This window comes from Serinus canaria, chromosome 4 (genome assembly GCF_022539315.1).
Source record: "Serinus canaria isolate serCan28SL12 chromosome 4, serCan2020, whole genome shotgun sequence".
NCBI classification, from domain to species: domain Eukaryota; kingdom Metazoa; phylum Chordata; class Aves; order Passeriformes; family Fringillidae; genus Serinus; species Serinus canaria.
This window is the reverse complement of record NC_066317.1, coordinates 11569683-11595145: the sequence shown is the minus strand read 5'-3', so window position 1 is coordinate 11595145 and position 25463 is coordinate 11569683. Positions and strand designations below refer to the sequence as shown.

Sequence of the window (25463 nt, the reverse complement as noted above, 5' to 3'; positions counted from 1 at the left end):
TGCCTGATTTCCCACAATCTGCAAAAAATTGGTATAATCATTCTGAGATGTCTGAAAAGCACAGAAATTTCATGTGCCAATAGAGTGCCATAGCACAGGAGCATATTTTGTTAATGCTATGTAAGATACTACAGTACATTAGCACAGCTCTGCAGACTTTACCACACTCACCGAACAAGACAGGCTAGTTTGGCTTATACAATACATAAACAAACCTTAGAGAAAACATGCAGTAGAACAAGTTGAAACATTGGTTACATTAGTTAAACCTCATTACACCTGAGTAGCCTCTTCATTTCCAGTTATTCCCATTAAGAACACTGCTGGTTAGCAAGATCAGAAAATAACAAGCCATCACCTTCTCCACCCCCCTCCTGGACCCTCCTTTTAGGAATACTTTGCACAGATTGATGCAGCAGAACAGCTGGAGAGTGCACAAACAGGTCTGGACCACTTCCAATTTGCTTTCCTATAGATATGCAGACAGCTCTATCTTTTTCCCCCAGTCAGGGTCATTGCAAAACTCAAAACATGCAGCCTGGTCAGTTTTAGCTCAACCAGCAGCAGCCCTCAGTACCTTGATCTGTGTCACTACATGCAGGATCTGTGCAGGATCCTGGTGAGGGGACTCATGCAACTATTTCCTCTTAGACAACAACAGGCTTGGATTACATCATTAAATCACAGAATATTCTGAGTTGGAAGGGGTGGCACATAGGATACAGGGCTTATCTCATGTGCATAGTAATTAATTCTGCTTTGTCACACATCATTCTTAGAGAATTTCTCAAAGACTTGTGAAAATAGAAAGCAGTAGTGCCAGTGGCCATGTCACCACTATAAACGTATCTTCCAGCTCCAAATCACTTCAGACTTGCATGACAGTTTGGGAGAAAAGTACCAGTTGAGGCATAGTCAAGGGAAGACACGACTGATGCTGCCAAAGCACTTGAAGACTCCAAAACTTTCTACCTTATTCAGCTGACGGAATGAATGCATGTTGTGAATACCATTGCCTTCAGGTTTTGTTACATTAAAAATAAAATTTTAAAAAACCTAATTATTTTATTATTAGAGTAGTGAGATCATCAAATGAAAGAAAATTTGGCTTTATAGCAAAAATTGCATTCCTTTTTGGGTCAGCTTTCATATTTGTGTTTGCTTTTATATCTCAGTGAAATTTGAACCATGCACTCTATTTGGATTTTTACTGAAGGATGACCACAAAGAAACTTTACAGCTGATACAGAGGACAGCAGCTTATCTTGGCAGCACTCCCAAAAGAGCAGAGATAATTCCCATGCTCACCAGTGTCGCTTTGATTTTCTAATATTTTCTAAGCCTTCTGATGTTTACTTCTTTGTGGAGAACTTTCTCACACACTTTTTGTAGATAACACATTGTTTTGCATTCCTTTATGGAAGAATAGAAACTTGATAGACTAGTAGTTTGTCCAGTGGCATTGGAGAGGTGGCACTGTCACCCTCCAATCCACTGTCACTTTTGGAAAACTATAAATATTGAGGTCAGAAAATAAACTCTCTCTTTTGCTCTTCACCTCAGAGCAAAAGTGTGCGTCTAGTTCTTTCGTGTTCGTAAGCGACACACCAGCCTCTATTCTGTCAATTCTGTCTACGCACAAATTCAATCCATTTTGACCTTCATGGATTTCCATATGGGCAAAGTCCAAATTACAAAGGAATCTCTATATCTGCCTAGATTAGACTAAAAAAGAGCAATTACATGTAAAGCCTGCTACATGCTTTCCAAGCAGAGAAAGAGATGTGTTCCACCATGAAGTCTTCTGAAAAATTTGTATGTAGTTCCTTCCCTCAGTACAGACATAAGAGCATTTCACAAAAATACACAAGTGAATAGAATAACCTCAAAAATCTTTTGTACACATAATAGGAGAAATCAATCCTGATTGAGAACAGAATGCAAAAAATACCCTCTAGTTCTAATAGTTCCGAAAATAGTTTTATCACTGAATCGCAAACTTAGTGCAGAATTTAAAACCAGAGATAAATCTGCCAGAGCAGTCAGGAAAGATAATAATATATAAGTCTCTATAGAGATATAGTGCAGTTATGAATGGCTTTAAATACAACCTTCAAGGAGACTGCATTTTATGAATCTATGACGAAAAAACAGTTGGGGTATTTAGAGATATATGGGCCAGCCCTGATTAATATCTTTATCAATGATCTGGATGAGGGGTTCAAGTGCACTCAGAGTAATTTCACAGATGACTCCAAATTGGCTGGGAATGTTGATCTGCAGGAGGGCAGGAAGGCTCTGCAGAGGGATCTGGACCAGCTGGATCAATGGGACGAGGCCAGTGGTGTGAGGTTCAATAAGCCCTGTGCTGGGGCAACAGCCCCAGGCAGCAACACAGGCTGGAGCAGAGTGACCCAGCGGAAAATGAGCTGGGAGAGCTGGTCAACAGCAGTTGAACATGAGCCAGCTATGCCCAGGTGGCCGAGAAGGCCAGTGGCATCCTGGCCTCGATTAGCAATAGTGTAGCCAGCAGGACCAGGGCAGTGATTGTCCCTCTGTATTCAGCACTGCTGAGGCCACACCTCAAATTCTGTTGTTTGGGCTCCTCAATAAAAGAAAGACATTGAGATTCTGGAGCATGTCCGGAGAAGGGCAATGGACCTGGGGAAGAGTCTGGAATACAAGTGCTATGAGGAGCAGTTGAAAGAGCTGGAGCTCTGTAGCCTGGAGAAAAGGAGGCTCAGGGAGGACTGACACAAAACAAACAAACAAACAAACAAAAATTAAAAGCAAACAAACAAAAAAAAAAAAAAAAAAAAAAAAAAACCACCAAAACAAAACAAAAAAGCAGCTACAGTGAGCTCTGTCTGGTAAATGCCTATATGCCCAGGCAATGATGAATGTGGGCAAGGCCATCTACAAGTTCCTGGAATAGGCAATTCTAGTGGTGAAGAGACTTAAATGTCAGGAAAACGTTGGGTGTATGTTAAAGGAACAGAGATGTCAGCTGCAAAACCAACTTCCAAGAAAACAGAAAATATACTTAATTTGGAAGCAAAACATTAATGGTAGTAGTGTACAGAAGACAAGTCTGAGAAGAGGCAACATTTAGGAGCAGAGATTGAGTGTGTGCAAAGTTGATGCAAAGTTTATATTCAAAGAGCATGAGGAGCCATGCACAGACAGATCAACGGCAATGCAGAGCAAAAACGAACAGAACCAGATACGAGCTGACACAGAAGCTGCAGATCTTCAAGGGAAAGTGAGACCAAAAGGAAAAGGAAAAAAATAAAATAAAAGACTACTACCGTTTAGGAAAGACATTAAGTTACAAGGGTAGCAGGGTATTATGTCACAATGCTAAGTTAAAGAGCTCAAGCAAGGAGTTTTTGATTGCTTCTAAAGTGAATAAAGGTGAAAAGAGAAAAAAATAAAGAGAATTATATATTATTAAATATATATTATTATATATATTATTAAAAAATTTGAGAACTAATGGGTATCAGCTTGGAAAAGGTCACCTGTAGGCCTCTGCAGGCATCTGCAAAACTCTTGAGGAAAGACTGAGCCAAGCTAAAGCCAAGGCTTCACTTTCTAGGAAGGCTTTTGGCTCCGAATTTTGCTCCAGCCGACCCCTCACAGAAAACCTTCTGGGCACACTGCAAGACTTATTTATTTATCTGCATTTTTACCTGAACCCTGAACACCACAGGAATGGAGGTTTTGTAAAGATTCTCCTATTTCTTACTAGGAAGGCACAGAGATTTATTTTGTTAGCACATCATTAATTCCTAAGCTGTTTCAACTGCTTTAATTACTATATCTATATCTATCTATCTATCTATATATATATATATATAAAGAGGTTCTGATAATTAATGAAAAGCATAAACTGTGCTTTACTACATTTAGAATTTATCCTTATTTGGACGTTGAGGAAAGTTTTACCACAATCAAATGAATTTTAATTTGTTCTTTCAAATAATGTCATTAACAACACTTAATTTTTAACCAAGACCCATAACAAACTTGGAGGACTCTCCCTTTTTTTTAAGTTACAATAACACATGACTAACAGAGTTACAGTTCAAGCAATATGTCCTTGCTATCACATACAATAATTATCCCAAACAAACTTTCTGAATTACACCATTGAAATCTTAAAGATTTGCTGGGTTCCGTCTAATCTTTATGATACACTCTTGGGTAATTTCACCCTTGTGAAATTGTCCTCGTAAATCAAAAGCTCAGTCCTGCAATTCCATCTGCATCTTGGGATCTTTTTCTACAGGTGAATAAGAATATTTGAATGTTACTGGAGAAAAAAGAAAAAAACTGCAGTTCAGAAGAGTTACGTTTAATAGCCTCAATGAACTCTCTTCTAATCAGTCTCTTCCTAACTGCATAGCCTGCAGTTTAGGGATCTGTTACAGAAAAAAAAATAAATAATCAGTGTTGGATACTGCATTTCTTCATGAAAAGCCAGGATTAACACATTGAGTCAACAAGTTCTTTTTTGAAATAGTTGAATTCACTAAGGGGATGACTACTTTCCCCAAATGATGCAGACTTGTCTGCTGTTGTCTCAGCCAATTCAGAGGCTTGTTATTCACTAGTTGGTTGATTTCAAAATCAGACTACCCCTTCAGAAAGTTGCAGAGACTATGACATCACATTTATGATAATTTATTGCACAATTACAGTGGCTACATCCCTGGATTTTATTTCATGGGAAAGCACATTTCTACTATAGCCACAACCATTTTCTTGACTTACACCTGTCCACAGTCACAAGTTTTGGTATAAAGCTTAGCATGATTTTTTTTCATTATACTATATAGGTGTTTAATAGCAACTTAAGGCTAAATAGTTCAATTGCATAAAGGAATACTTGCACTTTACAATGAGACTTATTGAAATTTCACAAGCAACTCAGAAGCGCAGCTTAACAAGTTGCTAAAAATCATACAACACCCCATCAGATTTCACTTTAATACCATTTATGTCCTCTTAAAGAAATAAAAAATCCAACATTTTTTGAGAAGGCAAGATTGTCATCAGATGAATGACAATAATGCAATCACTGAAATTCAGTGCAAGAGTATAATTTAATAACCTCAAATTCCAATGGAAAGAATTTGGACACCACTGTTATGTTTATTGACAAGAACTGATAAAATAGTATTGTGGAACATTACAAGACAAAGTAATGAAAATGACTGCAAAATTGGGCTTCATTGTACTTTGGTAAGTGTTATCTTCATTTTAACCAAAACACTTTATATTACAAGCTTAAAAGACAATAGTAGACAGGCCCTATAATACTATAATCACAGGACCAAGCCCTTACATTTTGTTTCTGATTCAGCAAAACTTTTACTACATGGCATAGAAAGGACAGATAAGTATTTTCTACATTATTTAACATGGCATTTATTTGAACATATACTGTTAAGTTTCAAGATTTCCAAAATGCATGTAGCAAACAGATAAAAATATTTTCATGTAATTGTTTCCACATGGTACAGGATTATTATGAAAGAGGCTGCCATGATTTTAGACTGGAATATACTGTTAAGATGGTGTGGTCTTCTATCACAATGTTTTCTTTTCATTTCCCTAGTATGTACAATGAATAGTACATTACCCAAATTGCACCCCCAAGAAAATTACTTTGATACTCCACATACAGAAAACTCATTTCAACCTCAACCATAGGAAAAAGTAACTCCTCCCACTATTGCAAAATAAAATGTAAATTCTTTCATTACACATAGGCAAATACTGCAAGTAGGCAATGATGGCAAAAAGGGTATCCAACCCAACCACAACTAAAACAAGCTCTCAGGTTCATAGTCTCTCAAACCTATCTTTCTGAGGAACTTCATTAATTCATTTACTGACTGGATGAGAAAAAATGGCACAAGGGAAAGCCCACGTCCCTGTGCATGTGCAGCCCCAGCCAGAACAAACTTGAACATGAGGCATTCCTATGGCATGTAAAAGCAGGGTTCTCTTGCTTCAATTGTCTTTTCTGAAACTGGTACTAAACTAGACTAGAGTAACATTCTGTTTCTTTGTCTTATTGGCACAACCTGCAAAATGGTATTGGTAGCTTTTTTAGATCATCTGTATAGAGAATATGCTTCCCATGCTTTAAAAACCACTGTCAGAAAAGTCAGGGTAAGTTGTAGCTTAAGAAAAACGCAATCTCTTTATCTTTTACAAGAAAACACAATTAAGTCAGCCTAATATTCAGGGTGCTCTTTCCTCATCTAATCTATCCTAAACGTATTTAACTTACTCTCACCATCTTGCATCTTAGTAGTAAGAACCAGAGAGGGAAGTGAGGAGGCACAGATGAGCAGGAAGGTACAAGTGCAAGGCTGCCAAACAAAAGACTGGATCTTTCCCCTGATGTCTCCATTTACCAAATGAAGTCCATTTAATAGTTTCACATGCCGTGCAGGAGCTGTAGTGTTCAACACATTGTCAGGCTGGTCTATGATGACTCAAGATTAATTTTCTTCATGAAGAACAGTAACCAGTAAAAAGCGTGCAAATGCAACAGGAGAGGTAGGAAGCCTCCATGGGTGTTACCTGTGTCTTCTCTGTATCATTCTGGAGTCACAGTCAATTAAAAACAAAATAAAGGATTTTCAAAGCTAAGAAAGAGGAGTAATAACATGAAAAATGAGCATGACATACTTCTATTTTGCAGCTTTTACAAATGTGGTCCAAGATATACAGCAGGCTGATGGAGGCTGACACATGCTCCCAAGTATCCTCTGTTATATTCTTGCCTTGCAGTGAAATAATCCAAAAAATGAGCAAAGCCTGAGTGTTAGACCAAGGAATGTTTCTCCCAAGTGACTAGATAGATGACCCACTCCAGGTACCTCAGCGCTGTACCTATATGCAAGGTATGAAAGAGCCAAGAGGCACCACCAACAGCAGGAAGACTTGAGGCAATCTACTTGCTACTGTTATTAACTGCAGAAGCTCATAGTCAACTCTTCATGCTCTGCTTTTATCATCTGTTACCATTCACCTTCTTGGCCCTGATTAGCCCACCATCAGTTTGGGAAGATTGGAAAGACAAGGAAATCAGCTGGGCACAGAAGCATGCGGTAAGCAGATTACCCAATCTATACACAACTGTATTAGCTTCTAAAGCACACTGCCAGAGGGACCCCCTCCACCTCCATAAACACAATCTCAATGTTTGGAAAGGTGCCAGGAATAAAACATTTGTTTACTGCAGGCAGGAAGAGCTACCTATGATTCAGACATTAGGAAGTGACAGGAAGGACTAAATTATGTAATTTAAAAGTAGAAAAATAAACACAAAGTTGTTGCAATGAGAGGAAGGAGGAAGAAGAGGAGGGGTAAAGGATGAAGAGACATAAGTTTTTTATCTTCGATCCCACTTGTGCAGGGCTGAATCCATCATTGCAGCAGGAGGCCCCCCACAGGATTCCTTCACCTTTTAACCCTTCTTCTAGAGTCCCTAGCCAGGGACTTTCCTCCTCGGCACTGAGTAAGAATCATCTGTCCAGATCAGTCTCTCAGTTGGAAAGGACAGATCATAGTTTTCCTTATTCTTTATTTTATTTCAGCAGACTGAGATTTCAGAAGAACATTCTATTTGTCCTCCCATTAAACAACAACTACCTGAAGCAAAGGATCAAAGAGCTCATTCTCCAGCCAGCTAAAGGAGTTAGGAACACTCTCCAGCTGCTTGATGCTGGTTGCAGAGACTGACAGAAAAGCCTCTTCTCGTAAGCAGAAGGCAGGAGATGCACCCTGATGGGAATAGCACTGCATTCCCAGCAGTTGTTGGAAGCAATCTCAGCAGTGCTGCTTACGACTTTGCACCTTCCATCCACAGTTTGTTAGATCCCAACAGAAGTTTAAAGTTTCTTAAACTGCAGTAATAATCTGCATTATTAACATCCCCATTTCAAGGCTAAAACAGCAAACAAGCAGATTTGTATCACAGTGAGTTATGGCTGTAGTGTAGTGTAAGAAAACCCCACCAAAGAATACTCTCAAATTTATGTAATGATAGTGATGCCTCCATTATATTATCAATAAAGATCTTCCTGTCATTTTCTTTCTAAATCAGAATAAATTCCTGCTCTTTTTTTTTTTTTCCTGGAGCTGCAGAAATTCATGGACCAACAGGGCCATCAGATCAAGGAAAAATTCAAAGGACTGTGAATTAACTTAGCACTGAAATACACACAGAGCAGAAAACTCTGTAGTTACTTGTCCTAGGACAAAATAAACCTGGAATGAAACCTGGGTTAAGTTTCCCAATTTACACTAATGAGTCACTTGTGTACTACTCCTCAGTTTAGATCTTCCCCCTGCCCCATTTCTCCCTTCCCCATGCCAAAACTCCAGAAAAGAAAAAACAGGTTTTATTTTAGTAATGACTGACTCCTAAATGAATAAAAGTATGTCCTCTCTGCTAACAGGCCTTTGGTAGTGAAGAGTCATTTTAGTTATCTCTCACAGTGCTGAGAAGCTTATGCAATTTTCCTTCATTTGTGCACACAGACAACTGCATTATATACGTCATAACTAAGAGCATGACATGACCTCAGCTTTGAGGGCATTATTTCACACTGTGTAACAAGCCATTAGACTGCAAAACTTGCTCACACAGCATGATGCTAATTATTTCAGTAATAATTGCATACAAACAGTGAATGGATAGGCACTAGGATACGCAAGATTCAGTAAGATACACTAATTGACATCCCTACTCCTGCACTTACTACAGTTATCTCCCTTAGCAACAGGGAAGGATTTTGTAAAAAAGAAGTTTGTCTAATGCTACCATGAGAACATCACCCAGTGTAACACGTAATTGAAAGAAAAAACATTTCTTTAATGAAGGGCACCAAAAGAAATAATATAATTATGTAACAAGTAGAAGATTCAAAAAGAATAAGTTTTTGTCAGTTTGTGGTTCAAATCTCAAATTAAGTTCATATAGATCACTATTTTCTAGGAAAGCAAAACTACCAGATGGCATCACACTCACAGCCTACCTCTGACTCTTCCTGCACATCAGCAGAATTAGGAAAAGACTGGATCACACAAGTGAACTACAGGAACCAGTTACAACATGACATTTTAGAAGTTTCCTCTTATCACAGCCTAGACCTCCAAGTGTTCATGTTTTACAGATGGAGGATTCTTTTCAAGCCTCCCCAAAATCTCCTGCATTCCCAGTGTGGATACCACATGGCAGAGCATTCCACAGCCTTGTTTGCCCTGGAAAACACCAGCCTCTTCTGTTTCAAACTACACTCCAAACACTCCTTTTTTCTCTCTGCCCCCTCTTTTTTTTTTTTTTTTTTTTTTTTTTTTTTTTTTTTTTTTTTTTTTTCTTTTTTTCTTTCTAATTAAACAATGCAAGGACAAATTGTCAATTCACATCAAGTTCATACATTACTCTGACATCTTCTTTCTTGGTTGTTTATTGATGAAACAAACACATACCAATCCTTATAACAACCACTAGAAGCATCAAATAAATTATCCCCACTAGCTTTTTCCTAATAAATTCCTTACTTTTCAGTGTTTGCTGCAAAGAGGCACACTTGCTGTCAGAATTTTACCCTATTTTTAAGGATCAGATATGTATATGCATTTTTAAAAATCATAAATGTTTGTTAAATTCTGTATAAGGACTTATGACTGGTTTCATAAAGCTTTCCTTATAAAACAGCAATTTTCCCTGCACCATCCCAAAACCAGGTGCAGCTTTTCCACTACATCTGATCCTGTTAAAAAATCTACATGGAAACACAAGCATCAGAAAACTGTAACAGAAACACGCATTAAGTGTGAATGGGAACATTTGTCTAACACAGTACGTGACTCAGTGCAGTTATTCTTCATACAAAGGGAAAGTGACAAACTGACGCATAACATTCAGAACTGCCGGTTTTGTTTCTTTTTAGAAATGGGTCACATTCCATTTTGAAACTCAAAATCCATTTTTCATCTGATATAATTTGTGTGTTAACCCTTTTAATAACTTTCTCAAAAGTTCTGTAATTATTCAGTGTTGATTGCATCAAAGATCTATTTGAACTGTGTTTGAAGAGCTTCGTGTATTCTTATTCCATCCCCCAGAGTGACCTCCTAGTGTCAGAAATAAATACCTATGGAGGGTTTATTTTGCTTTCAAATCCCAAACCCCAGACAATATAGAAAAATAAACCAAAGTCTAATTTTGTGTTGTTTTTCTCTTTCCCCCTTTTCCTTTGAGGCAGAAATACTGAAGAGCCTGGTGGTGGCTGTAGCACCAGAGAGAGGAGCCTGCTGGCCTGCTCCACTGAAACCCATCACATTCCTCCCGGGGTGGAGACATGCTTGCCCAGGAGGAAGGAGAGAGCACATCTGCCATCACCCTGCCCCAAGGCTGGCTGTGCTGGGAAGTGGGTGGGAAAGCAGATTTACTTTGCGACAGCCACTATCTCCATGCCATGAAGGGTTTATCTGGCATTGTTTTCACTTACAAAGCAGCAGAACAACCCACATATCACCAGCAAGATGGCTGGAAAACTCATGTGGGGAACAGGCAAAGGGACCAGGTAGTTTTTCTCCTGCTAGCAAGGTTATCCCAATGCCTGGCCACCATCCTCAGCCACCAGGTACAGCCACTGGCCTGCACAGCAGGCCCATCAATGTTTCTCATCTGAGCTAGCCAGCCTGTGGCAGAAGGCAAAAAACTACCTCATTTTAAAAAACAGAGAGGGAAAAGCTTTTTTCTGGCTTCCTAGAAATTCTCAGACAAAAGAACAAGCACAGCTCCTGAAAAAGCGTAGTTGTTCTTAAATCAGTCTGCCAAGAAATTTTATTGTACAAAATAAAAAGGAGCAAAAGCTTTTCATTTAATTCACTTCTTGATTTGGGGCCTAAACCTGGCTCTCTGAAGAGAGAGGCTGCATCTTGGCACAGCTTTCTGGCTGAAGTACCGCCTCTTTCTCCAGGTATGTTTTTAAACCGAATTATTTGTATTAGGCACAGATATTATATTTAATAATACACAAGCCTTATAAAGCTATGGACATAGCTGCCTGACCTTTTTAGTTACATGCTGCTGTGTCATCAAGAGAGACAACTCCAAATACCCCATTTGCCATTTACCCCAAATAGCTGCCATTTACCAAGAAAAAAAAGGAAGAAAAATGTGTCACCATAACCTCAGGGAGTTTAATCATAAAGTTGTAATTTTGGGCATAAAAAACAATTAGATATATTCCTTCTCCTCAGTTGAAAAACAAAAACACGTCAAGAAAAAGATGGTTAGAGAGTTCAACAGCTAATTCAGTCTCTTTCATCTCAGAGAAAGTTACCTCATTAACATTTTAACATTTCCTCGCTAGATACTACTAAGGAGACAGTCAGATACTACGTAACATAAGAGTACTTTTTACAACTAAAAGCACTACGGCAGGTTTGAAAGAGGTTCAGAAGTTCTTCACGAGAAACAAAATCTTTGTCAACAGCTAGTAGGAAACACAAGTACAAAAAACGTACTATGTAACCTTTTATTCTTTTATTGGAAACCGGGGGGGGGGGGGGGGGGGGGGGGGGGGGGAAGCACTCTTATTTTAAAAAAGAAACTTCACTAATACAACTAGCATATTGCACTGAACAATACAATGCTAACATTATTTGTGCAACTATGAATGCTATTTCTAAAGCATACAAGCAAGAAAATTCATAAAAGAGCCAATGTAAATGCCTAATCAAGAATTGATAAAGAGGGAATTGGAAAAAAAATCTATTATTGCAGCTGGGAGATGGCAGAATTCTCCCTCCATCCTTCCAAAAAAAACGCAAAAATACAAAAGGGAAAGGAAAAAAGAAAGTAATACATAGTACTCCTTTAGAGCGAGTTGTTTGTACATATAAGGAGCTGAATTCACATTAGAGTTCCTAAAACAGCAGCAAATTATACTGTACTATAATATTCACCTGTACACAACACTTACCTACCTCCCTTGACAAGATTATCCCTTTCTGTGGGATCTTTCTGCCTGCCTTGTTCAAGTAATTTGCAAGACATAAGGTCTGTCCCTCCTAATGAAATACTGCAATGAAATTGCAACAGTTGAACTTACTTCAATTGGCAATAAAATGATTACTCACTGAAGCACAGAAAACATTAAGGTAATTTTGAAAAGGTCTCAAGAAGTCTGTCACTGCAACTCTGCAAAAGTGGGAATGAAAAAATAAGGAGGTGAATCTTAGCTCTATGTCAAAAACAAAACTTGCACCTCATCAGTTGTACTCCCCTTCTTGATTTAGGAAAATATTTCATCCAATATATTTCAGTGGCATCTACTTTTAGACTAGGAAAAGATGAAAGAAGGACTAAAGAAGTATAAGATACCCAAGCCAGAGTCACTTACAACCCACAGGTTTATCCTCTTCCTTAAATTTACTATATTTTGAATAACTGATATTCCTTTCACTTTTTTGCCAACACTTCTATCAAAGGCATAAGTAAAATTTAATGGGGAGTAAATGTTTTCTAAATGTCTGTAGAAAAGTGCATTTGATTCTAATAAACTGATCCAAAAGTTATGTCAAAAAAGACAAAAATAAAACATGCTTCAGAAGTGACCATTATTCCAATATTTTTCAAACTTCAAGAGGGAGAGAAAAGAACACTAGAAACAGTTTTGTTTGTCACTTTCTTCTCCCTCTTGGACTGTTGAATACCAAGAATTACCTCTCAGCTAAAAGAGTTACCTGGTCTACCAATGATTTCCAGAATTCATGCTCATTTTGACAGTCAAGATCTACACTTTTTTAAGCTCAACTGTCCTATAAAACATTATTTTCTCAATTTGTCCAACTGACATTTCACACAGCTGCTCTGGGCTGATGACTGACTAAAAGGCATGCAAATCAAGCTCAGCTGTGTATAACTGGTAATTAAAATCATATTATTTCATTATTTCCTATTCTTAATACATATGTTACTTATACTTAATTTCAATGCTGCAAGACTGTGCACACATGGAGGAGCAGCCACTATGCAGCATCAAGAAAGTAGCAGACATTGATTTGTTTTCCCACTTCCTCTCCCTGCTCCCTGTTAGTTTCTCATTGAATTGTAATCCCGTGATTAGCTGCACCAAATCTCATTAACAGACTTAATCAAAACACAGAAGCAATACTGAAAAGGTATACATAAGTTGCTATACATCCAATTGAGAACCATCTTCAATATAATGAAAAGTCAAAATTTGATTGTTCCTTAATTTCTCAGCTACTGTGTTCTCAAATTAGGAGTTATTATTTCACAGATGTTAGGAAAAATTTTCACATCATTTAACATATCTAGAATATCTGGCTTATTTCATATATCCAGTAGTTCATCTGCACTTCAAGAGGAACAGGACAATTTCTGTTAATTAGGTCTCCAATTTGCCTATCTACACCAAGGAAAAAAGCATTCAAGTGGTTCAGGTACCATCTCACCCCCCAAGCTCAGAAATGCTTAAATTATTAGTATAGTAAACTACATAAAAATTAAAATAACTAGCAGAAGATAATCTTATTATGCACAGATTAGAATTCCTAATCTGTTTTATATGCTGGTGCCTGCTCTTACCCTCTGCAACCATCCTCTGGGAGTTAATTCAGAGCATGCACCTCAGGTCAGTCACTAAGAGTACTGCAGCTTTGGCAGCAGAGCGAACACCAGCTGCTGATGTCCTGTCAAAGACGACAAATACTTGCATGATGAGTTTCATGCTCCTCAAGTGAGCCTTACACCCCAACAGCTTGCTCAGGACGTAGCTACAGCCCTTAAGTCATCCCCAAGAATGTATCAGCACCTTCAGCTGGCACACAAAACAATGCAACTTCCTCCTCTAATCCACAAAAACACCGTGTTTAGTCATGCCTTCAGCTTCATCATTTAGGGCTTACTAACCCATGTTTGAAAGGATCAAAAGTGAAACTGCTGTTTTCTGACCAGTGCACAGCAGAAGGAGAGGGTCAGACTTCCTTCCAGAAGGAAATTTTCCCCCTGAACACCAATCTCTGTGATGTCTTCAGCAACTTCTTGAGTAGCACAAGCCCAATCAAGTTCAGAATACAAAAGATGTCACATAATGTTTCTTGATGATACTCATATGTCTTGAGTTAACTTAACTTTACCCTGTTCCAGGGGGACCGCGCTGAATGTCAGACAAGCTCATCTTAGTTTGGCTTGGTTTTTCTCCTGTAATCTAACCAGCTTCTTAAATTTGCTCACTATGCTGATGAAAGATCACCAAAAAAAAGCTTAATACAAACAGGTGTCTTCCAGAAAAAGGGCTTTGGTCAGGCACTGCAGCTTTTACCGAATTACAACTATTCTGATTAATATAACATTTCTTAAAGCCCTTATATATCTTAGCACATTTAAGTATTACTAAAGACAAAAGATGCACCTATGTGACTAGTGCCAAAGAGCAACTACCAAACAAAAAACCAGCAAAATATTCCACTTACGTACCTATGCTGTCTGAGCCTCTAGTTTAAACATCAATAACTAGCTTAATAATCTGGCATTTTTTTAGTCACTGTCTACAACTCAAAAGATTAGAAAGAGGATGCTATCTGTAGCCTTGTCTGAATCATATCAGTGCCCCTTACATCCTAGGGAGATCAAGCCCATTTCTCATTTTTAAACTCCTTGCTTTAAAATAACTAAATGAACTATCAATAGGATTTGTCAAATAACCACACAATTTTTAGCCATACTTACATCAAAATTAAAGTTTCTTAATTTACTTTAAAAAAATCATCTTATGAACTCTAAGAAGAATGGGGAAGTCTATTAGATACAGAAAAATTGGAACCAATTTATCCCGAAGTGCTTAGTCTACACAGAGTATTTTTGATGGGAGTTTTGCTTTTTATCCAATAGCATGTATTTCTAAGTAGGACATTTTAGAATGACAGAACAGTTAGGATTGGAAGGGTCCTCTGGAAATCATCCAGTCTAAACCCCTGCCAAGGCACGGTCAGCTTTCAGATTACCTGAAACAGGTAACACAGGAACATGTCCAGGTGGGTCCGGAATATCTCCAGAGAGGAAGAGTCCATGACCTCCATGGGCAGCCTATTCCAGTGCTCTGCAACTCTCAATGTAAAGAAGTTCTTCCTCATGTTAAGGTGAAATTTTTTGTTTTTATAGTTTATGGCCATTGCTCCTCATCCTGTCACTGAGCATCACTGAAAAGAGTCTGGCATTAACCTCTTGGCACCAGACTTTGAGATATTTATATGCACTGGTGAGATTCCCTCAGAATACTGGGAATTATTATACTACATCAGACTTTGTAAAAACTGGTTCCATAAACCAACCATCAATGCTAAGATTCTGTTTTAAAGAACATCCAGGTGTCCTACTGAGCACTAGCCTACCCCAGATAAAAGTGTAGTCATTCTAGGAGAGAATTTAAGACTTATTCCTATTCCCTCAAGTTTTTTTTCTTGCTTTACCAAGGACAGCTGTGTTTAAATATCTGGTGGTTTTGTAGCATAATGGCAGTAAAAAAACCTCTGTGCTGCCACCACAAAGCATCAGCTATTTTAACTGGCACGTGCACAGCAGAACTGCACTGCAATAGAAAACCACGAAGCCAAGGTTTACTATCACATTTTAAAGGAAAGATGGAGAGAAAGGGGGTTTCCAATTACATTTTTTAAAAATAAGAAAACAGAAAAATCACAGCAAGTTAAAGTGAGCACATAAATGTTTGCAAATTTTAAGGCAATGGAACAAGGGAAGAAAGAAAAACATACAAGAAAATAGCAGAAGCTGTGAAATTTAGCAGTCCTCCATCTCTTGCACTAACAAGTTCTTTCATGTACTTGTGAAACCAGAGCACAGGCTGTGGAGAACTATGCAGGATTTAGCCCCAATTCCCTTTTCCTTCTCCTCTGCTAAATCCACATCTTGACCCCCACCAGCACCAAAAGTTACCTGTACTTTCTTCAGAGATCTGCTGCTGGAAACAACCAGTCTATTCCCTCAAACAAACTGTTCTGAACAGCAGCTCTAGGAAACTGACAGCAGGTGCCAATAGTCAAAACTGACAGCAGGTGCCAATAGTCAAAACACTAATTCCATACCAAAACCACATAAAGAAGGCATGAGAACAGAACTCCTAAGAGGTAAAACAGACACTCATGGCATAAGGTATACACTCAAGGAAATCTGATTATTCCACCTGCAGGATAGGGCTGGTAGAGAGATTTTACTTTTATTAGCTTCAAAATGAGTATAGGCTAGCTTTAACACCAACAGTTAATGTCCAACAGTTTCAAACTAAAAATTAAAGTCCCTGTGAAACATATGTCTGTGTACTAGCTTCAAAGTCCTCCTTTTCACCCTTTCTAAGAACTAAACCAATTTGACAGCAATATCAGACTTATTTATCTTCATTCCCAGATGGTAACTTGGGTTTGCCCCAACACTTGCAACTAACAGAGCATTAAGTTACAATTTTTCATATATACCTGTGAAAAGCACGCATTGCAGAAAAGCAGTTTCCTATTGAAATCACTTTCCCACCTTTTCATCTGGTGCAGCCCCTTGAAATATCACCACCATAAAACATGGCTTTGGAAAAGGCAGTTCTCTGCTATGCCTTCGTGCAAGCATAGAATTACAGGGAGCACAAGCCAACTCTCCATACAGTGCACTCAACTTAAATTCATTGTCTTAAGTACATCAACTTTTTGTTTGCTTGAAGATGGTGACCATAATGTCAAGGTCACTTTTAGTCTTTGAAGGGAGTGTCAGCCTTCAGCCTGCTACAGATCAGGCACTACATACCAACAGGAGTAATTTTACTTTAAGCCCTTCTTTAAGTGGTACCTTTCTTTTATACAAGCAGAAAAGAGTCAAAAATAACCTGTAGGATTTAAACTCACGACCTTATGGCCTATAATGCATGGCAATGTTAAACCAAATCATGCTAACATAAGCTTGCCATATTATCTCCCTGATACTCAAAAAGCAGATCCCCCTTTCAAGTGAAAATTAAGGCATTACCTCTTTAGGACAGGGAACCACTTGACCAGAGCTGTAGTCAGGGTTTTCCCCTCAAAGGTTCTTGTGTAATTCCAGTACAGAAATGGAGCTATAAATACACTGAAGGGGCAGCTACATGGAAAAAAGCTGGCATATAAAGAGACTGATTAATGAGATTGATTTATGAGGGCAAACTCTGTCCATTTACAGACAGCACCCTTCACAGGATTTAGAGTTTGAGTGGAAAAGGTATTAAAAGTCTTTAAAAACATGAATACTGCTCTTAATTCCTCCACACTGGTAAAGAGATATCCTGTGAATACACACACAGACATGGAGAATCGGCCAAGAATACAGTCCATGTCCAATTCAGCAGGGAAGCAGAACCCTGCTATGACCCATCAGAATGCTCTCCTTCCTTTGTACAAAAAGGATTTTTGACATTGGGAAACAGGGAGCAGGCTACCCCAACTATTTAAATTTATTTAAATTTAATTTAATTTAAACAGAGATTCATTTCACAAATTTCCTGGCATTAAAACAAAGCCCAGAACAGTTCTTCAAAAAGAGACTGCTAATCGGTGACAGACAAAAATAACATGGTCACGTCAAGATCTGTATTCACAGATTCTCAAATAAATCTGAAGTTTAGCTGCTTAAAAAAGGTAAACACTGGGGGGGGGAAATGAAGGAGAAGAAAGAAAAGAGAAAAAAAAAGCCCAACATTTTGCCCCAATTACATAGATACCGCGAAACAAGCCGGGTGCCAGTGGGAAAGGGCTCAGCCAGCAGTGATGACTCCTGGCATCACCCATCCCTCCTACGTGACCTGACAGCCTCCCCGGCGGCCCCGCAGCTCCGCTGTGCCCTGTCATGGAATCTGCCCACTCAGCAAACGCGCTCCATTTTCTTGCCAGCAGCGCGGTGTCCGCTCTGCCGCAGCTCCAGCGAGCGCAGCCACTACTGTGCAACAGCGGGAACAACTTCGGGAAAGACACAGGCGCTTTTCTCCCAACTCCCTCCTCTTTTCTTCCGGGTGCGGAGAGCAAGGGCAGAGCTCCCCCCGCCCCAGCGGGAGCTCTCCCGGGGCATCCCCGGTTCCCGCCGTCTCCGGGCCACCAGCCCCGGGTGCAATCCCGCCGGGAGCGGCGCGGAACCGGGGCTGCCCCCGCCCTCCCTGGCATCGGGCACCAGCAAGTGTTTACGTTTAAAAATACATATATACCGAGCCCGGACCCAGAGGGAAAAGGGAAAACTCCGCCCCCTCCCTTGGAAAGGCAATAAAAGCTGGGCTGAAACATCTGACTGCTCAGCGCCGAAAAGAAAAAAGAAAAAAGAAAAAAGAAAAAGAAAAAGAAGAGAAGAGAAGAGAAGAGAAGAGAAGAGAAGAGAAGAGAAGAGAAGAGAAGAGAAGAGAAGAGAAGAGAAGAGAAGAGAAGAGAAAGGGACGTGGCGTGCAGAAGTCCCGGCTGGAACGGGGAGGCGGCCGGGAGGGCGGCTCGCCCGGGCCCGGCGGGGAGAGATCGCGCGGGGAAGCCGGGCCGGCGGGAGCGGGAGGCGAGCGCGGAGCTCCGGATGGAGAGAAGAGGGGCAGAGAGGAAGGGAGGGAGTAAGGGCGAGCGCGGCCCGCGAGTGGGAGAGGGCACTCACGTAGCGTTTCAACTTCTTCTCCGGCGGGGACTTTCGAAGCCAGCCCGAGCAGACCACCTCCCCGCCGCTCATGGCTGCGCCGGTGCCCGCCGGGGCGCTCCCTCCGCGTCCTGCTCCTTCTCTTCCTCAGGCAGCGGACACAGGGAGCCGCGATCGGCGGCGGCACCGCGCCCGGCCCGGCCTCCCGGGGCTGCGGGGAGAGGGGCGGGACGGGGCGCAGGGTGTATGTGTCTGTATGTCTCTCTCGCACAACAGCCCGGCAGTGCGGAGTGGGGCGGCGAGCGGGACAGAGACGGGAGGGTCCCTCCGCCTCCTTTTCCTGCTCCTCCTCGCCGACGCCGAGTTACACCGACATCGAGAGACACGACAGGGGCAGCCGCCGCCCCGCCGCAACTTCGGCGTCCCGGGCCAGGATCCAGGATCCAGCCACCGCCCCTCGCCGGTGGCGCCTCCTCCGCGCCTCCGGGACCCTCCCTGCTGGGGAGGGCCGCGGGGGGCTTACTACCGCCCGCCCCTCCGACCTCAACGTCGGCCGCCGTGGCTCCCCAGCCGCTCCTTCCCCTTCTTCCTCCTCCCCCACCGCCGGGAGGAGGGGATCAGCAGCGCTCCTGCCTTCCCTTCCTCGCTTTCCCTTCCGCAGGGAGTGGCGGGGCGAGGGTCTGGCCCCGAGGCTGGGGCCGTGGCCCGGGTCTGGTTCCACTCCTTGCCGGCCAGTGAGGGAGGGCTTTGCCCTGGAATTTACGGCGCCGTGTTCCCCCCGAGCCCCCTTTGCCCCGGCGCCGAGAGGTGGTGCCGCCCCGGCCGGCCCCGCCTGCCCCCGCCCAGTGCCGCTTTGAGCGCTGCGGCTCCTCCCGAAACTCTGCCGGAGCCTTTCAGACAACAACGTCTTGGAAGCAGGGAAGCAGGGAGGCAGGCAGGGAGGGACGGCCGGCTGGCCGGCGCTTCCAGAGGGATCCTGGGAGCTGTAGTCAGCGGCTGGTGAGAACTGCGGCGGCGCGGCCGGGAGCGGACCGTACGGGAGCGAGGGACGGGCTCAGTCCCTACGAGGAAAACAAATAAACAAACAAAACCCCAAGCAAGAAAGCAAAGAAACAAAACCCAACCTAAAGATCCCTATTAAAACTGCATTAAAAATAGCGCGGCCTAAGTAAATTCCTCTTAGCAAGTCTGAAACTGCCGTAGCAAAAAAAGGAAAAAAAAAAAAAATTAATTATGCAAGTCGTTCACCGTCTCTCCTGTGGGTGCTCTCTGGCTCTTCCACGCTAGCAGAAAAGGGTTAAATAACAAATAAATTAATAAATATGATCAATTAATAATATATTCTTAAATAAAGAAAAAGAATAGTATACTTTTAACAAAAATAGTTATAATTTTTTAAACCATTTTTTTTCCAGATTACTAAATGGCAGGTTCTGGAATGGGATCGCTGCTGTGTTGTCCAGCCCCAGTGATCTTCCACTGCAGAAAAATAGTCCCCCTAGTGTGCCTTGGCTGAAAGGAGCCCGACGATGCTACCATTCATCTAGGTATAAGTGTTAAAAAGTTACAAAGCAGTTGCTGTAGCATATAGGGGCATTCGAAGAAATAACAGGAAAAAATAAAGTAGAAAGGCTTAGGTGTTAAAGTCCCTTTAGCAATATTCAAAGCACGTGAATCTGAGCATTCAAACCATGCTTGCATGACTTTCTGCACACCATTTCAGCTTCCTCAGCGGGGCTTGGTGGAAACAATAAAAAAGTGATTTGGTTGGTAAACATGAACTCAAATTGTATTCTTAGGTTTAGATTTCAAGCTGGGTTTCAGTGCAACTCTTTTGTTTAAACCACTAATGCCATTGTTTAATAATCTCCACATTTGAGATTGTCCAAGTGCCAGATAAGACCACAAAATTTTCCAGTTTCCTTTAGAATCCTGGAGATGATCTAGTATTTAGAACATGTGGAGTCAGTACGAACTAACTAAAAATGCCATTGGCACTAGGGCATTGTGACATGATCCAATGGTTCATTTGAAACCCATTAATTAACCCATGCCTTGAGAACCAATCAAAGCAAGCTTGTTTTGGCTTAAGCAGTCTCCATGGAGGCACCAACCAAACAAGTTATCTGGTCCAGAGACACAAGATTGTCCCTGAGGTCAAATTTCAAAACATTACCATTTGTGTTCTAAAACATGCTGAAACCAGTGTCAGCCTGGACTCCCGCTTAAGTTTTCATGTATTTGTTTATCAGTTTTGTGAGGGGGTTTCATCCCTGTCATGTAACGATAGAATGTATGCTAGGGGAAAAGAGTTAATGTCATAGTGATGAATAATGAACAATAAAGCTTGCCTTTTAGACTTACTTGTTGTTGTACTTAGTTGTTAACCTAGTCACAAGACCCAATACTGGACATAAAATGTTTCTATTGCATTGTGGGACTGAAGAAAACATAATACAGCAAAAAAATTTTCCAAATGTTAAGATATTGTCTTACGGACTGTTCCTTTCCTGGTCATGGCAGTGGATTTCCTTTTCTGCTCTCATTTGAGCTACCCATCCACAGTCCCACTGGTGCCTTCACTTACCGTCTCAGGAGAGGGCTGCACCTGAGAGTTCTGTACCTCTCTTTCCAAGTTATTAAACAGCTAGAAAATCAAAGAATATTAATTCTGTGGATTTCTGTGCATATCCAGCAGTGTTCCGCAGTTCATAATATAGATGCCCAGTATTAGGGTAAACTGAAGAAATTAAGGCTAATGAAATGCATAAAGAGCACAATATTTCGATCTGACTCTTAACACCTGCATATTTATAACTGTAAAACTCTCTATGAAGAGAGTGGTGAAATAATTACACTAGTCAGTTCCTCTATGTGGAAAAATTTCTACACTCAGGCAACTTAGGCTAGGGCATAATTTCCTCAATTTAAGGATAAAAGTCACAAAGACCTCTGTCGAGAATAACTGTTTGAGCTATACTTCTGTCTTGAAAGTTTAAACAACATTAGGCATGCCCCATTTTGAAATTCTTCTGCAATACAGCTTGTGCTTGGAAGAACCAAACTCCCTTCAGGGCTTGAAGGACTGTAACCCTATGTCAGGACATGACCACCCTCTCACTCACTTTGTTCCCTCAGGTTATTTCTGTGCTGTTCATTGGGAAGCCTGGAAGATAAAAGTGTTTCAAGTTCAATTATTTGCACTACATAGGTCTCTGGTATTTGAGAACAGGGCCTTTGAGGAAGAAGAGAGAAAGAAAGAGGATTTTTTTTCTTGGAGGAAAAGTTATTTTGCCAGTTTTTAACAAGGATGTTGCAATGACAGCTGTTGGTTTTGAAGAAGAGGGTGTGGCCAGCAGAGCAGCTTGAGAAGGGAGCTCTGAAGGGATCCATTCTCTCTGCCTACAGTGCCAAATCCTGCTACAGGATTGGGAATGTTGGGAATGTTGCTATTCCTGGATCCCACATAGCCATTGCCATCTGAAACAGTCCCTGTGCTGTGACTGGACATTGTGACCAACCTGCAGTGCACATGTTGCTCAATAAAGTGCACTTTAACTGGCGAGGTGATGCCATGGTCACGTGGAATGTGATGACTACACACATGTGATTGTAGCAGACGCAGGGCTGGCTACAGCTCCGTTGAGGAATGTTTAGAGATAGGTATTTGCTGAGTCATAGGAATTGTACCAGGAGTCCTCACTCTGGTCCTCCTTATCTCTCTGTGACCCCATAGGCTAGTTTCCCTAACCCTTACAATTGGTCAGTTTTCAATCCTCCCTAACCCTATAAAAGAGGCTATCTGGGCCCATTTTCTTTAGAAGAGCAGCTTCAAGACCCTTCGAGAGACCCTCAGAATAAACCATCATGGAACACTCTTGGCGGCCTTCTCCTCTCTCATTTCGTCTGCCTTCCAGGAGCCATGGCCAGCCACAGCCCCTACGAGCAAGCTGAGAGATGAAATCACAAAAGAGCTGCCTTTCACTATGAGCTGACAATCACTAAGCTTGCTAGGGGTCTCAGCTGTGCGGCAGTCTGGCCTAGGGCACCCCAGCCTCCAGAGGGCTGAGGTGTTCAGCCTTGGGCCGCTTGCCTGGGGTGCTTACCTTGCGGGGAACCAGCTATCCGGCTAAGAAGCTAGCCCCTGTGGCTCCATTTATTTTACATCTGACGCATCGCACAAGCCTTTCTACTCCCAAAAAATCACAAGGAACAGGTTCCTCTCAACCCTACAGCAATGTGGGCACAAGTTGTGGGTCCAAGCAAGCCTACCATCAAGTGCGGTCTTAACTTCAAAGGGGAGAGGATCCACCTACCAGGAATGCTGGACACCGGTGCTGACATTACGATCATCGCTCGCTCAGACTGGCCTTCACACTGGGAACTACAACCCGTCGCAGGCATGATTTCGGGAATTGGTGGGGCTACTGTATCCATGCGAAGCAAGAACAACATTCTCATTGAAGGACCTGAAGGCAAGGCGGCAACCATCCGGCCATTTGTGGTAAGGGCTCCGATCACCCTTTGGAGCAGAGATGTTCTATCCCAATGGCGTGCTACCCTTTGCATTCCCACTCCAGATTTTTAACTGGGGCCACTGAGGCACGTGCACTGCCAGAGACTCCTCTCTTAACCTGGAAATGCCATAAACCAATCTGGACCCCTCCGTGGCCCCTCTCTGATGTAAAGCTGCGTGCATTACAAGATCTGGTAAAGGAACAGCTCGACAAAGGTCACATTTTAGAGTCTACCAGCCCTTGGAACTCTCTAGTCTTCGTACTACCTAAACCTGGAATGGGCAGGTGGAGGCTGCTCCAAGACCTTCGCAAGATCAATGAGGTCATCGAGGACATGGGATCTCTCCAGCCTGGCCTGCCCTCCCCATCGATGCTGCCCAGAGACTGGTCACTTGCTATCATAGATATCAAGGACTGTTTTTTCAGCATTCCGTTACATCCTAATGATGCTGAAAAATTTGCATTTTCTGTACCTTCTCTCAATAAAGAGGCCCCACTCAAAAGGTGTCATTGGCGTTTTCTCCCTCAAGGTCTGAAAGTCTCTCCAACTATATGCCAGTGGTATGTTGCTCACATTTTGTCACCAGTTCGAGAACTATTTCCACATGCCATCATCTATCACTATATGGATGATATTTTGGTTTGTGCATCCGATAAGGGTTACTTAGAGGAAGTGATCAAAACGACCATCAAAACCATAGTAAAGGCAGGATTTGAGATTCATGAGGACAAAATACAGTACACCAACCCATGGACCTACCTTGGAGTCCAGATCCGGGAAAGGACAATCGTACCCCAGCAGCTCACCATACGAGACAACCCAAAAACCCTGAGAGACTTACACAGCTTATGTGGATGTATCAACTGGACTCGTCCTTTGCTGGGTTTAACTACAGAAGATCTTGCTCCTCTGTTCAACCTTTTGCGTGGCAGCAAAGACCTGGATTCTCCATGCACTCTCACAACAGAAGCCCGAGGTTCCATCATCAAGGTCCAGGAAGCCCTATCCTCACGCAAGGCTCATCGCTTTGAGCCCAGCCTGCCTTTCCAGTTCGTCGTCCTGGGAAAAGCACCTCGATTCCATGGACTGATTTTCCAATGGGACTCTCAGCTTCGAGACCCTTTGCTGATCCTGGAATGGATTTTTACTAGCAACCAACCTACAAAGACAATTACCACCTACCAGGAAATCATGGCACATTTAATAAAAAAGGCTAGAACTCGCCTCCGCTCTCTTGCAGGGTGTGACTTCAACTGCATTTACTTGCCAATAACCATTGAGGACTTGGAGGATTTGCTCCAAACCAATGAAAGTCTCCAGTTTGCCCTAGACAGTTATACAGGCCAAATTTCAGTTCAGTTCCTAAAACACAAACTTTTTAATGAATCTTTTCATTTGACCCCAAAATCAGTTCAAAGTAGGGAACCTCTCAAAGCTCTAACCATCTTTACAGATGGTTCAGGGTCATCCCACAAGTCTGTTATGACGTGGATGGACCCCCAATCACAAAAATGGGAATCTGATATACAAATAGTGGAGGGATCTCCACAAATTGCGGAGTTAGCAGCTGTTGTCAGAACCTTTGAAAGATTCAAAGATGAACCTTTTAATCTGGTTACAGATTCAGCTTATGTTGCGGGTATAGCTATGAGAGCAGAACATGCTCTTCTCAAAGAGGTTTCCAATCCAATGTTGTACCAATTGATGTCTAAATTAATATACTTAATTTCTCACAGAAAGCAACCTTACCATATAATGCATGTGAGGTCCCACACCGACCTCCCAGGTTTTATTGCAGATGGGAACAGGAGAGCGGATGCATTAGCCATGGCAGTACAAACTGCTAATGTTCCTAACATCTTTGCCCAGGCAAAGTTGTCACATGCGTTTTTTCATCAAAATGTACCTGCCCTTGTTAGAATGTTCAAACTTTCAAAAGATCAAGCTAAAGCTATTGTTGCTACATGTCCGAACTGTCAAAGCTATCAGATACCATCCATGGGGATGGGAGTCAATCCCCGAGGTCTGAACAGTTGCCAGTTGTGGCAGACAGATGTGACTCATTTCACACCTTTTGGAAGGTCCAAATACGCGCATGTATCGGTCGACATGTTTTCAGGAGCAGTATTTGCATCATCGCATCTAGGAGAAACTGCACAGCATGCAATAAAACATTTTCTCCTTGCATTTACCACCCTAGGGGTACCAAAGGAGATCAAAACAGATAATGGACCTGCCTATA

The 25463-nt window shown here is 41.7% G+C and overlaps 1 protein-coding gene across 9 annotated transcripts in view; it reads right to left on the bottom strand.

The window, feature by feature from the left end:
• The window catches only part of GAB1 (GRB2 associated binding protein 1), a 118328-nt gene extending 97290 nt beyond the window's left edge, over positions 1 to 21038 (bottom strand). For 3 of the 9 annotated variants that reach the window (XR_007777539.1, XR_007777538.1, XM_050974202.1), the window contains exon 1: positions 18725 to 21037. Coding sequence is in view for 5 of the 9 variants with exons in the window: in XM_050974202.1 (XP_050830159.1) it covers positions 18725 to 18796 (72 nt within the window). In the remaining 4 variants the exon portion in view is untranslated. Of the gene's footprint in view, positions 1 to 17095; positions 17737 to 17822 lie in introns of those variants that run through there. The other 6 variants (XM_050974203.1, XM_050974205.1, XM_050974206.1 and 3 more) reach the window with 5 other exon arrangements.
• Between the last annotated feature and the right edge of the window lie 4425 nt (positions 21039 to 25463).